Source organism: Hypanus sabinus, chromosome 7 (genome assembly GCF_030144855.1).
Source record: "Hypanus sabinus isolate sHypSab1 chromosome 7, sHypSab1.hap1, whole genome shotgun sequence".
Taxonomy (NCBI): domain Eukaryota; kingdom Metazoa; phylum Chordata; class Chondrichthyes; order Myliobatiformes; family Dasyatidae; genus Hypanus; species Hypanus sabinus.
In genome coordinates, this window is record NC_082712.1 from 42,176,464 (window position 1) to 42,191,131 (window position 14,668).

Below are 14,668 nucleotides of genomic sequence, written 5' to 3' on the forward strand. Positions count from 1 at the left end.
GAAAGGAACAGTTAATGCTTTGGCCTTTCATCAGTTCTGTGTGACCTGTTTTGTGGTATCTAGAGTTTGACTATAACATGCAGATCTTTATTCAGACTTGTCAGCTCTGTCTATTTAAATGCATCTTTTACAAATACTTGTACCTTTGATTATTAATCTCATAAGTTTATTGTATTTAACTTTGTTTCTTTATTCTACTAATAGAGTTTCAGGTTTTTTGATTCGAAGCTCTTTTTAATAAAATTAAACATTACCAACAGGCAGTGCGGCATGGTAGCATAGCGCTCAGCATTATGCTATTACAGCACTAGTGACTTAGGTTCAGTTCCTGCCACTGTCTGAAAGGAGTTTGTAGATTCTCCATGTGATTATGTGGGTTTCCTCCAGGTGCTCTGGTTTCCACTCATGTTCCAAAGACGTGGGTTAGTAGGTTAATTGGTTACATGGGAGTAACTGGAGGGTGTGAGCTCATTGGGGCAGTAGGGTCAGTTAACCATGCTGTATCCCTAAATCAGGGGTTCTCAACCTTAGGTCCACAGACCCCTCGGTCAATAGTAGGGGTCCATGGCATAAAAAAAGGTTTGGAACCTGCTGCTCTAAATATATAAACAAACAATCTTGCATCTATATAGCACCTTTAATGTAGTGACATTTTTAAGGAAACTGAATAGAAAAGAATATAAATAAATGGATTCAAAATAGAAGTTGAAGGTAATGAGAAACTTTCATGGAATGTGAGCATTGGAAAATCCCAAGTGCATGATGATGGTGTCCAACTCTCCAACCTTAACTCCCAACCATCTCTGATCACTCTTCACATTCCACAAATCACCAGTCTGCTTGTTTATCATCTACTGGTAGGTGAGCACAAAGTTCCTTTTACTGATAGACCAATACCATTCTTTGTTTGCTGCCACAAAGTCTCTTTCTTAACCACTGCTCAGTCGTTGGATGGAACCAAATTTGAAGGTAAATCACACAAATTGTTCTCCCTACCCCTTGTAACGGTCTACAGGGACTGCTCCTTTCATGACTCCCTGGTCCACCCCCCCCCCCCCCCACACACACACACACACACACACACACACACACACAGACAGACAGACAGACACAGACAGACAGACAGACACACACAGACAGACAGACAGACACACACAGACAGACACACACACACAGACAGACAGACACACACAGACAGACAGACACACACAGACAGACAGACACACACAGACAGACAGACACAGACAGACAGACACACACAGACACACACACACAGACACACACAGACACAGACACACACAGACACAGACACACACAGACACAGACACACACACACAGACACACACACACACACACACACACACACACACACACACACACACACACACACACACACACCCACCCCCAACCGCACTTTCTACTGCCCTTGCAGTAGATTTAACACTAGCCCTTACACCCCCTCCTTCAGACCTAATCAGACCTTCCAGGTGAGGCAAAGGTTCACATGTGTCTTCTCCAACATCTACTGCATTTCAGTCTCTCGATATGGCTTCCTCTTCATTGGTGGGACCAAGCACAGACCTGGTGATTGCACTTCGTTCACAGTGGCCATCCTGAATTTCTGGTTGCAGTCTGTTTCAAATCCCTCCCCATTCCCACCTGATCTGTCCATTCTTAGTCTTCTCCACTGCCAAGATGAAGCCCAATGCAAATTGAAGGATCAATGCCATATAAGCTAGCTAGGTAGTTGACAACCCATGGCATGAATAATGCATTTTCCAGTTTTGTAACTCATTTTTCTCTTTTCCGCAACACCTTTTTCCTTCTGATCCTCCCGTTCCCCTTCCCAGCACTCCCTCCACCCATTCTTGTCCCCTTCTCCCTGCTGACTTCATCCGCCCACCACACCTCCCATCTGGTTCCAACTATTGTTCAGGATCCCCTCCCATCTGCTGTCTTCTCATTACTACCATCAGCCTGAAGACACATCAGTGTTTTAGGAACAGCTTCTTCCCCTCTGCCATCAGATTTCTAAATGGATCACAAACACTACCTCAATAATTTTGTTCTCCTTTTGCACTAATTTAATTTAAATTTTATATAAATATTTGTTATTGTAATTTATAGTATTTTTTGTGTATTGCACTGTACTGCAGCTGAAAAATAACAAATTTCATTACATATATCAGTGATAATAAAACCTGATTCTGATTCACCACTTCCATTTTCTCTAATGTTTTTCATTCTCATCTTCTTATTTGAATCCAGCTCTGGTAGCACGTCGTGTTCCTGTTTGTCTTCCCCTTCCCCCCCCCACCCCCCGAAGCTATTTCCCATCTTCAGACAATCCACCATCTTGCTCTATCTTTTGATTTCTTTTTTCACTTTTTCCTCTGTCTTTATTTATCTTTTTTCCAGTCAGAGAATGGTCAGTATATGGGGTGGCATGGTAGTTTAGTGCTATTACAGTGCCAGCGACCTGCGTTCAATTCCGCCACTGACAGTCAGGCATTTATACATTCTCCTTGTGATCATGTGGGTTTCCTCTAGGTGCTGCAGTTTTCCCCCACATCCCAAAGACATATGGGTAAGTAGGTTAATTGGTCACACGAGTGTAATTTGGCAGCCCATGTTCATTGGGCTGGATGGGCCTGTTACCGTGCTGTATCTCTAAATGAAAGAGTAAAATACATCTGCCATAGCCTTGTAGCTAAATCCCTGCTCGCCTTTGGTATCTGGCGCCATCTGCTTGTAATCTTACACCTCTCCTTAGTCCACATATCACCTTTCTTGCCACTCCCTTTCCCCTCTCTATGTTGGACATCTTACCTCTCCACTCTCAGCCCTGATGGAATGTTTTGACCTGAAACATTGAAGATTTCTTTCCTCCCACCAATGGTGGTTGACTTGTCAATTTCTTCCAGCAAATTGTGTGTTGCTCCCCATCTGAGTATCAGCTGTTTCGTGTTTATCCAGAATAAATGTAGGAGCTATCCAGTCCACACTTTTGTTGGATTTTCAGGAACTTATTGATTTATAAATTATTTCAACATCACAGGTTTTAGTAACCTCTTATGATACTCCACCCACAACCTACCATCCAATTTCTCTCATTCCACTAGAATATTTTCCTACAGGAAAGGTGCTATGCAAATACAAGCCTGTTTAGTTTTGTTATTAGTTTTGGGGCATTTCCTTGCATCTGGTATTCATGAATCATCTTTGACCAGATTGGTTGAATTCATAAATGGAGAAATGTAGAACTACTGTATCAGACTAAGAATTATTTTATGACGCAAGTTTTCTTAATGACTTTTGTTCTTATTCTGATTTACGTTTATTAGTTCCATTAACTAATTGTTTTTGCTTTGATCTCTTGGGGAATCTTTTCTTCCAAAATACGAGTCTATTTCTGCTCATTGAGAAAATGCTGAACTGCAAAGTGATTCCATTTCTCACTGATTTTCCCTGTGGCAGTGTCACTATATTCTCATCACTATGTAAAATGGTCTAGTGGCTGAGTAAACTTGTCAACTGCACATCTCTGGATCACTCCTGATCACAGTTAAAGCATCAAACCTCACTCAGAGAGCCCTGGAGGTCAGGATTAAATCTGGGATCACTGGAACTGTGTCACAGTAGCTCTACCAACTGTATCTTACTGAAATTGTGATAGAAGTAGATTTAGTGGTAGTTTTGATAATAGGGATACAGGGAAATGTAGTGGAAAAAGACTACTGGATTGTTCTTTCAAAAAGTGGCACAAAAATAACATGGTCTGTAACATTGGCTACTTCAGCTGGAGCTGTCCTTTAGGTGTTAATTTACCAAGCAGTAACAATAACATCTGAATAATTGTATTTTCTATCTGCTTCTAAATGCAAATGTATCCTTGTGTGAAATAAATGATTACCCAAGATATTGATTGTACTCTCCAAGCTAGTGCATGATTACCTCATTCTGCAGCATGATCCTAGCTATTAGTTGTTAAATATTTTGTTTTGCAATATATTCTTATGTGTCACTATTATGCTTTTTTTGATCAGTTATGCTAAAGGAGATTTGGACATTTCGTACGTAACCACAAGAATAGCTGGTAAGTCAGGAATCCTTCGTGTTTCAGGTACTAAGTGTTTCATTAACTGTTTCTAAACAATTGATTTAATTTTCCCTTGAAAGCTAACTTTTATCTGAGTTACTTGTTCATGACTCAGACATAATGGGATAGCAGCACTTTCCAACAGACATTTATTTACTATCATGAAATGCACTGTTATGATTATGATGTGACCCAAACTTTCTGGATATTCCATTAAAAACAGAAGACTTTCACTTCTCAGTGTATTGCTTTAACTCAATTTAATATTAGAACTTTGGTTTGAAACCTTAACGAGACTTTGTGTGTTACTCATGAAATGTTGATCTTGTGTGACCACCCAGCAGTTGAGGAAAATAGTGGGAAAAGCTTCTGAAAACATACAATTATTGCAATTATAATTGTGAAGAAGGTACAATCAGATGGTGATCCACATTTAGTAGATGCAGAACTATCTAAAATAAGAATGGAGTAATAATTACAGAGTAGTCATTCTAATTACAATTTTTAGATAAATGTTTTCCATAGAGAATAATAGACACCTAGGAGTGGAAATCAGTAATCTAATTAATGTGTTCTGATGTCATTTAAATACATTGTAATTTACAACCCTGCAATTTGGTGTCAAGTATTTGTAAAATATTTTTTATTTTCCCTACAGTCATGTCATTTCCAGCTGAAGGTGTTGAGTCAGCAATCAAGAATAACATTGAAGATGTCAGGTTGTTTCTAGATTCCCGTCATCCAGGTCACTACGCTGTATATAATCTGTCGCAACGATCCTATAGATCTTCCAGATTCCATAACAGGGTATGTATAATAAAGGTTAAAGTTACCTATGGAAATGAGAATTATTCAGAGTGCAGATGTAGACTTCTGAGCAAATGTGAAATTTTATTCTTTTCTTACTGGTGGCCTCTGTTCTGTATATTCTGTTGTTAAAATTAATTATTAATATGGTCAAGTAGCTGTATCTTTGAAATTTTGGGTTGGGGAAGAGCCCTACAGAAAGATTCATTGTGGGCACTTTTCAATATTGGAAATGCTGGGGGGGGGGGGGGTGGTGGGTGGTGGCGGAGGGGGGAGAGAGAGAGAGAGAGAGAGAACACACAACAATGACGACACTGGTTACCCAATTTGTTTCTGTAAATCCTTCTTCAGGTTGTCAAATTCTGTACACATTGGTGAACTATATCAAAAAGTTAACTATGTATTGATGCTAAGAGTTTACAGACATGAACTATGTCTAATGTTGTTTTACATTAGATGAAAATTACACAATAGATATATGTTTTAAGTTATTTTTACAAATTGAGCGTTAAGTGTCTTCAGTTAAGGATTATTTCTAGAGGTTTTTTGGCCATGTATTTGGAAGGGGAAATGTTATGCCTTCTGTTTTATTGACAGGTTTATTGTTGCTTACTCTTGAAGTTGGAAGCTGTTGTGTAGACCTTTGAGTGTTTTGGCAAAACAGGTTATTTTGTGAAGGATTATTGCCTTAACATTGAGCGATTCACTGTCTTGCCTAGGTTGTCACTTTGATCTTCCTTTGACTTTCAGAATCAGGGATCATATCACTAGCATATGTCGTGAATTTTTTTTTTGTTTTATAGCAGCATTACAATCCAATACAGAATAATAGAAATGCTCAATTTTCAATAAGAAGTATATGTATAATTTTAAATTACACGTAAGGTATAGTGCAAAAAGAGAGCAAAAAAAGTGAGGTAGGTTCCATGAAGTCATTTCTATTCAGAGGGGAAAAAGCTGTTCCCAAAACAGTGAGCACGTGTTTTCAGGCTCCAGTACAACTGCCACAATGGTCGCAATGAGAAGAGGGCGTATCCCAGGTGATGGGATGCCACCTTCTAATGCATCACCTTTTGAAGATATCCTCAGTGCTGGGTAAGCTAGTGCTCATGATGAAGCTGGCTGAATTTAGAACATTCTGTAGTTTTTCCCATCCTGTGCAGTGGCCCCTCCATACCAGATGGTGATGCAGCCAGGTTAGAATGCTCTTCACAATACACCTGTAGAAATTTGCATGAGTCTTTGGTGACCTACCGCCTTCTCTGTAGTTGCCTTCTGTTGTGCCTTCTCTGTAGTTGCATCAATATGTTGGAATCAGGATTAGTCTTCAGAGACATTGATACCCAGTATTCTGAAGCTACTCACCCTTTCCACTGCTGATCCCTCAATGAGGAGTGGTATGTGCTCTCTCAGCTTCCCCTTTCTTGGTCTTTCTGATGCTGAATGCAAAGTTGTTGTGACACCACTCAACCAGCTGATCAATCACGTTCCTGTATGCCACGTCACCACCATCTGAAATTTTGCTCACAATAATTATGTCATTAGCTAGTTTATAGAACTGTGCCTAGCCACAAGTCAGGGATGTAGAGAGAGAGTGGAGCAGTGAGCTAAGCACGCAACCTTGAAGTAGGCCAGCAATGAGATGTTACTTCTGATCTGCACTGACTTTGGTTTCCTAGTGAAGTCTATTTGCAGAGAGAGGTATAGAGGCCCAGGTTTTAGCTTGTTGATTAGAACTGAAGTTTTTTTTTCTGGTTTAAGATGATGCTACCGAGAATGTGTGACAGCTGACTGGTAGTTCGAAAGCAAAGGAATTGGATTAAAACCATTATTGATAACACTTTTTTTTTAAAGTAAATTTTGGTAAACTACCACCATAAGCAATGAAGAAGTGGGTGAAGGCAAAGTGAATTTTTGGGATGTATCATACTGGTGCACTGCAAAATCAACATATTGGGAGCTGGATACATGCTTGTTGGAGTGAACGATTTGGATGGGAGAAGACAGAGCGGAAGAGTTTTGATGCCTCCAGGTACAAGGTTGGATTGCTCTAAATGCCCAGCTGAATTGCAGAGGGCGAGATTGAGAACGGCTTCTTTGGCAGCGAAGTCCAGGTTCGAAGCAAATCGATGGGTGGCTTGTTTGTTCAAGGCCCAGAGTGACTCACTGCAGCAAGGCCCGGGTCCTAATACGAGGTACAATCCGCTCTTTGGACAATCTAAATGCCATCCCATGTAGACTGAAAAGGCATGGTGTTGAGAGTTGGACAAGGTTAGACCGCCCTGGGTGGCGAGCTGATTTGGAAGAGGTCAACAATGGCTCCTTTAGCAGCAAAATCTAGGCCATTAGCGATTCGCCAGCAGCAGGGCCCGGGTCCTACTGCGAGGTTCGGACAATTTAAATGCTGGCCCAGATAGTTTGGGGGCTTCTCTGTGAGACTGCCCCGGCTGCTGTGCTTTGTGTCTGCAATCATTGCTGTGATTTGCTCTACTAATATGATGAACTGAATACTGAGGCTTTGGGCCTACTTTGGGCTACTCCTGGAGATTTGCATCTAAGGACTCAATTTGGTTCGGAATGCTGTATCTGCACCCTTCTATTGTTTATATGATTTGTTTTGTGTTTTTTCTTTATTTTCTCTCTCTGTGGGCACTGGGGTGTTGGTCTTACTACTTTTAATTGGGATTTTTCGGGTTCCTTGCTAGCAACTGCCTGTAAGCAAACAAATTTCAAGGTTGTATAATTTATACATTGTTTAATAATAAGTGCACCTTGAAGGCATGATTATGAGCTGTAATCAATAAACGGCAGCCTGACCTAGGTATTGCTGTTGTTTAGGTGGTAAAAGGCTGGGTGGAGTACCAGTGAGATTATATCCGCTGAAGACCTGTTTTGGTGATTGATAAATTGCATTGAGCCCAGGTCCTTGCTTAGGCAGGAGTTGATTCTAGCCATGACCAAACTCTCAAAACACTTCATTACAGGAGATGTGAATGCAACTAGGTGATGGTCATTGAGGCAGTTCATCCTGTTCTTGGGCACTGGTATGATTGATCCTTTTGATGCAAGTGGGAACATCCAAATACAGCAATGAGAGATTGAAGATGTCCTTGAACACTCCCACTAGTTGGCTGGCACAGGGTTTCAGTGCCCTGTCATCAGGGCCCAATGCCTCGTGTGTTCACCTTCAGGAAGGATGTTCTGACATTGGCCTCCAAGACAGAGATCATAGGGTCACCAGGTGCTTCAGGGATTCCTGCAGGTTTACTTTTATTTTCTCTTTGGAAGCGTGCCTTAAAGGTATTGAGCTCATCTGGGAGTGGAGCATCACAACCATTGATGGTGTTAGCTTTTGCCTTGTAGGAAGTCCTGGCCTACAAATCCTGCCAGAGCTGATGTGCACCTGTTTCTGTCTCCAGCTTCAATTACAATTGTGTGTTTTTTTTGCTCTTAAAGTAGTCTTCTGTAGGTCATACCTGCATAACTTGCATAGTTTTAGATCACTTCCCTCAGGTACCACAGATCTAGCCCGCAGTAGACTGAATCTCCAGGTTCATTCACTGGTTTTGGCTTGGGTTGGGCAGTATGATCTCGAAGGCATATGTACAATGTCCTGTGTAGGTTACTCAAAATGGCCTCTTTGGTTTGTTACAAGTAGGAATGCTTCTTTGTCGGATAAATGTTTCTCTCGCCGTTGTTTCGCTTTAGAATGGCTGATATGGTGATTGTATTCATTTGTTAATCAATGGGGAATGTTATTGTGTCTTGTGATGCTGGGAACTTGGGGGAGGGGTTTTTGCAGGTTTTTGGGTATGAAGAGGAGGCCGAGGAAGATGCCGAGGAAAGTGGATGTGTGCTGGACTGCTCGTAAGACCACCGGGGTGGTCCCAGGTGCGACTGCCGGATGGGTCGATTGGTTCGTTGATTGAGCTCCAACGAGTGCACTAAACAGACTGAACTTTGATAAGTTGGCGCCTTTTGCTTTTTTCCTTGTATGTATGTATATATATATAGTATTGCCTACTACTCTTTTAATTGTAGTAAACTCTTTAAAGTGTATTTCATAACGGTATTTGTTGTGGATTTGATACTGTTGGCAGGCGCAAGGCATTAACTCGATTCTCACAGCACCTGCGTGTACGGGAGGTGGGTTGGTGAGTGGCTGGATCTCCTTTTCCCCTAGACATATACCAGCCTTTTGAGTAAGTGTTACATTTGTGGGGTGCTCGTCCCAGATTGGATTGTCAGGGACTGTGGAATCGCGCAGGCAGCAGAGGGAGATGGACCGAGATAAGATTTTTTGTTGGTGCCAGTTTGAAGATGTAGCAGTACAGTACGCATGCGTAGTGAGTGGAGTGGATTTTTGAGTTTCGGGAGACGCGATAGTGCGGGGTTTAAGTTCGGTGAAGGGTATTGGGCAGGTAGAATTGGTAGCTAGATGGTGTGGTAAAGAGGTAGAGTCTAGCTTGGTGTTGGTTCGTACGAGTGCTGAAGTCAGGACGGTGGAACTGCCGGCGACGGTCAGTGTACCAGGAGAGGAGGGGCTGTGGGGGCTCCACTCCTTCTACAAGGATGAGGCTGAGGAGACATCGGGGGAGGAGCTAGAGGTGGACCCCAGAGAGGTGCCCGGCACTAGTAAAAGGAGGTGGGAGGAGGGAGTCGTGACTAAGACCCGCTCCCCAGGTAGGGTGGAAGCCTCGGAGCTGGCAGCCGCACTTAATTCCCTGGTGGGGGTGGCCGAGAGGCCACGGCTGAAGCTGGGGGTGTTCTCCGGAGCCAAGCCTACTCCGGACGGGGAGGTGGACTTTGAGACCTGGATCGAGCATACGTCTTTGATGTTAGAGGAGTGGCCAGGCTCGGAGGAGGAGTAGAGGCAGCGATTGGTGGGAAGTTTGAGGGGTTTAGCAGCCAAAACCGTCCGGGAGTTGAAAGCTGAGAAGCCTGGGGCCTCAGTGGAGGAATGCATAGAGGTTTTGGAGGGAGCGTTTGGGTTGTCAGGGGAACCCTGGCTGCTTTTAGCAGAGTTCCAACGCCTGGAACAATGGAGAGGGGAAAAGCTCTCCGAGTACATATTTAGGATGGAGGGGATGCTCTTGGGGCTGCGCCGCCGGGGGGGTAGTGAAGGCGACTGACGTGGCTAGCGTGAGGATGAGTCAGCTATTCAGTGGCTCTCTGGAGGAGGACAAGGTGGCGTGGACTATCCGGCAGGCTTATCGGAAAGGTCCCCCTCCATCCTTTGGGCAACTGATCAGAGAGGTGCGAGAGGAAGAGAGAGCATTGGGGCGGAAAAGGGGCGTGGGCCTACGGGAGCGATCCTCAGCGATACAGGAAGTGGTGGCTGGGTGGAGGAATGACAACCCCCCCCGGGGAGTAGGGAACCCCCTTTGGAGGGGGGGGACAGGGGAGGTACCTACTCTCAGGGGCGATCAGTGCAGTGGATTGGGAGCAGGAGCCGTCCTGAGAGAGGAGGGGCGGCAGGCAGCGTGTGCTTTAACTGTGGGAAAGAGGGGCATTTCAGGCGGGACTGTGAAAGGCCGAGGGTGTGCTATAGCTGTGGAGAGGAGGGACACTTTAGGTGGGATTGTGAGAGACAAGGAGTCCCGCGGAGGACAAGCCCCCCTATGACTAAAAAGGGAGAGGTGTCAGGAAACTTAGGAGAGGCTCAGTGAGGGAACGGACTGGAGCCTCTGGAGGAACACGTTCCCAGAGATCAGCCGGAAGACCACTGGGTGCCCACGCCTCTATTCTGGATGGGCTGGTAGGACCCCGTGCCAGTGTGGGTCTACGGATAGAGGGAGTTTACGCAAAAGCCGTTCTTGGTATGGGATCGCAGGTGACCTTATTGTACCGGTCTTTCTACAATCAATATCTAAAGCATTTGCCCTTAACCCCATTTGACGCTCTGCAGATTTGGGGTGTGAGCGAGGGTGACTACCCGTACGATGGGTACCTATTGGTGAGATTGGAGTTCTTGGAGGGCGATGTGGGAGTGTCGGAAGCTATTGAGACGTTGGTGTTGGTGTGTCCTGACCCGGTGGAAACCGGTGGTGCTGCCCTCCTGGTGGGGACTAACTCCCCCGTTGTGCGACGGCTCCTGGGAGCTTGTAAGGAGAAAGTGGGGGAAGACTTTCTGGAGACCCTCTAGGTGCATCCAGTGTTTCGAGCAGTGTTCGCAGAAGGGGTTGCCTCCCAAGGGCTGGATCCGGAGTGTAAGCGAGGGATGGTGTGGTGTACGCAGGCGAGGCCCAAGGTGATGGGGACCCCCAGATTCCCAGGAGTGCCGACGGGAGAAGCCCTGTTAGTAGACGCCCCAGACGATCTTGAAGTGGAGACACGATTTCCGGCGGGGGCGCTGGTGAGGCCCGAAGTGCAGAGACCAGGGGTGGTATAGCTATAAGTGTCAGGAACACTACGGTAAGAGAAATCACCTTTAAGAGGGGAATGCCACTGGCACATTTGTTCCCGGTGACGGTAATGTCTAGCGCACCAGTGAGGACCCCTAACGGGGAGGGATCGGAGCATCGAAGGGAGCTGACCGCTGAAGCCTTTAACTTCGGGGATTCCCCTGTGTCGCTGGAGTGGAAACACCGGCTAGTGGAGAAGATGCTGAAGATGGAAGCTGTTTTTTCTCGGGGCGAGTTTGATGTTGGCTGCGCCAAAAGCACTCGCCACACCATCCGGGTGACGGAGGGCACCCAGTTCCGAGAGAGATCCCGACGGCTGGTTCCGGCAGATGTTGAGGATGTGCGACAGCACTTGTGCAAGTTGAAGGAGGCCGGAATCATAGCTGAGTCCTGAAGTCCTTATGCGTCCCCAATAGTGGTGGCACGGAAGAAGAATGGGAGAGTGCACATGTGTGTTGACTACAGGACGTTGAATCGGCGAACTGTCCCTGATCAATATACTGTCCCAAGAGTCGAGGATGCGCTGGCCTGCCTGAGCGGTGCAAAGTGGTTCAGTGCGCTGGATTTAAGAAGTGGGTATTACCAGATCCCGATGAGTGCGGGCGATAAAGAGAAGACTGCTTTTATCTGCCCGCTGGGGTTCTTTCAGTTCGAACGAATGCCCCAAGGCATATCGGGAGCCCCAGCCACCTTCCAGAGGCTCATGGAGAGAACTGTGGGGGATATGAATCTGTTAGAGGTTCTGGTGTACCTGGATGATTTGATAGTGTTTGGATCGACTTTGGAGGAACATGAGGAGAGGCTGTTGAAGGTGTTGGGCCGGCTTAATGAAGAAGGGTTGAGGCTTTCCCTGGACAAATGCCAGTTCTGCAAGTCGTCGGTTAACTACATTGGCCATATCATTTCGCGAGAGGGAGTGGCTACTGATCCAACCAAGATAGAGGCCGTGACCACCTGGCCGAGACCCCAGAAAGTGGGCGCTCTGCGCTCATTTTTGGGGTTCTGTGGGTATTACCGGCGATTTGTGAAAGGATACGCCAAAGTGTCACCCGTTGACTCAGCTGTTGTGTGGCTATCCCCCGGTGGGGAAGAAGAGGACGGGGAACCAGAGGCAGGATGCTGGAGGATACTGGAACCCGGCGGGACCTTTTGGCTCGAGATGGAATGATCACTGTGAAGAGGCGTTCCGATCTTTGAAAAGGGCACTGACCCAGGCCCCGGTGTTGGCTTTTGCCGATCCCCAGAAGCCATATGTGCTGTACACGGATGCCAGCCGAGAGGGTCTCGGGGCTGTTCTGTACCAGGAGCATGGCAAAGCATTGAGGCCGGTAGCCTTTGTCAGCCGAAGCTTGTCGCCATCGGAGAGAAACTATCCCACTCACAAGTTGGAGTTCCTGGCGCTGAAGTGGGCTGTGGTGGACAAGCTGGGCGATTACTTGTACGGAGCCAAGTTTGAGGTGAGAACGGATAACAATCCTCTCACTTATATTCTGACTTTGGCGAACCTGGATGCCACAGGACATCGGTGGCTGGCGGCCTTTTCGGTATATGATTTCAGCCTGAGGTACTGCCCCGGAAGCAAGAATGTCGATGCGGATGCTTTGTCTCTTCGGGAGCCGGGGGAGGAGGAGAGGGACGAGGAGTGGGAGAGTGTCCCTGCCCCTGGAGGGAAGGCGCTGTGTCAGTTTGCTATCACCGTGAAGGCCGAGGGAAGAGGGAGGCTGCAACGAGCCGTGGACCATTTGGGGGTTTTTGACGACGCCATACCCCTAGCTTACTGTGACCTGACCGCACTGCGGACTAAACAGTTGCCGGAACTGAGTCCGGGGGAAGTGGCAACTGCTCAGCAAAATGACCCGGGCATTGGCACAGTGTGGAGAGCGGTCGAGACGGGGGATGAGGCGTTGGCTGAGAAGGCGAAACACCCATGTGTGCCTCTGTTGTTGAAGAAGTGGTCTCGGTTGAAGTTAAAGAACAAAATTTTGTACCGGGTAACAACGCCTCCGGACCAACCCCACTGTTGGCAACTGGTCCTGCCGGAGGAGTATCGCCAGGCTGTACTCCAGGCCTTACATGATGATTCTGGACACTTGGGGGTGGAAAAGACATATGGATTACTCAAAGACCGGTTCTACTGGCCCCGGATGAGGGGGGACGTCGAAGAATACTGTAGGGGATGCTGTCGTTGCATCCGGAGGAAGACCCTGCCAGCGTTGGCGGCTCCACTGTCGCACTTGCAGAGTGCGGGACCTCTGGACCTGGTATGTATGGATTTCCTGTCGATTGAGCCTGACACCAGCAACACCGCGAATGTCTTAGTCATCACTGATCATTACACTCGCTATGCTCAGGCATTTCCCACCAAGGATCAGAAGGCGACGACAGTGGCGAAGGTGTTGTGGGAGAAGTATTTTGTGCATTATGGTCTTCCCAGGCGAATCCATAGTGATCAGAGGCAGGACTTTGAGAGCCGCCTTATCCAGGAATTACTGACTATGCTTGGGGTTGAGAAATCCAGGACTACCCCTTATCACCCACAGGGAGATCCTCAGCCAGAGAGATTCAACAGGACCCTGTTGGATATGCTCGGGACGCTGGAGATTGGGCAGAAAAGCAGGTGGAGTCGTCATATTGGACAATTGATTCACTGTTACAATTGTACTCGCAATGATGCTACAGGGTATTCGCCCTATTATCTGATGTTCGGGCGGGAAGCGAGGTTGCCCATTGACGTGTGTTTTGGAGGTGGAGTGGGTGAATTACCCGGGAAGTCCCATCTAAAGTACGTGTCTGACATGAAGAGGGAGTTACAGTGGACGTACGAGTTGGCCGAGGCAGCGGCTACCAAACAAAATCAGAGGAATAAGATGCGGTATGATCGAGAGGTGAAGTTTGTACAATTATTACCGGGCGACCGTGTCCTTTTACGGAATTTGGGACTCCCTGGTAAGCACAAGTTGGCAGATCGATGGGCGGCCCGCCCCTATGTAATAGAGAGCCAGATGCCAAACCTGCCAGTTTACCGGGTGAAACCTGAGGATGAGAAAGGGCCTATCAAGGTACTCCATAGGAATCACCTGCTGCCACTGGGTCAAGCGGTGCAGGTGGATAAGGAGCCCGAGTGGAAGGTTATGCCTAGTACAAGGACTCTGCGAGGGCGCGGAGAATGGGAAGAGTGGGGACGGGTCCCTCACCCGGGAATGGCTACCGATTCAGAAGAGGACGACTCAGATGAGTGGGCCCTGTTCCCATTCGCTGGTGCTCCAGTACTAGGAGAGGAGGCTCCTGGCCCTTCCCATACTGAATTGGATGAGGGGAGGGGTCTTGAGGATCAGATGGAGAGGCAGCCTACATTGGT

General features: G+C 46.6%; 1 protein-coding gene across 4 annotated transcripts in view; it reads left to right on the forward strand.

Annotated features, from left to right (window-relative positions):
- The window catches only part of gak (cyclin G associated kinase), a 143,251-nt gene that overhangs the window by 66,816 nt on the left and 61,767 nt on the right, over positions 1-14,668 (forward strand). For all 4 annotated transcript variants that reach the window (XM_059974607.1, XM_059974609.1, XM_059974610.1 and 1 more), the window contains exons 12-13: positions 4,047-4,096; positions 4,758-4,906. In XM_059974607.1, coding sequence (XP_059830590.1) covers positions 4,047-4,096; positions 4,758-4,906 — 199 coding nt within the window. The remainder of the gene's footprint in view (positions 1-4,046; positions 4,097-4,757; positions 4,907-14,668) is intronic.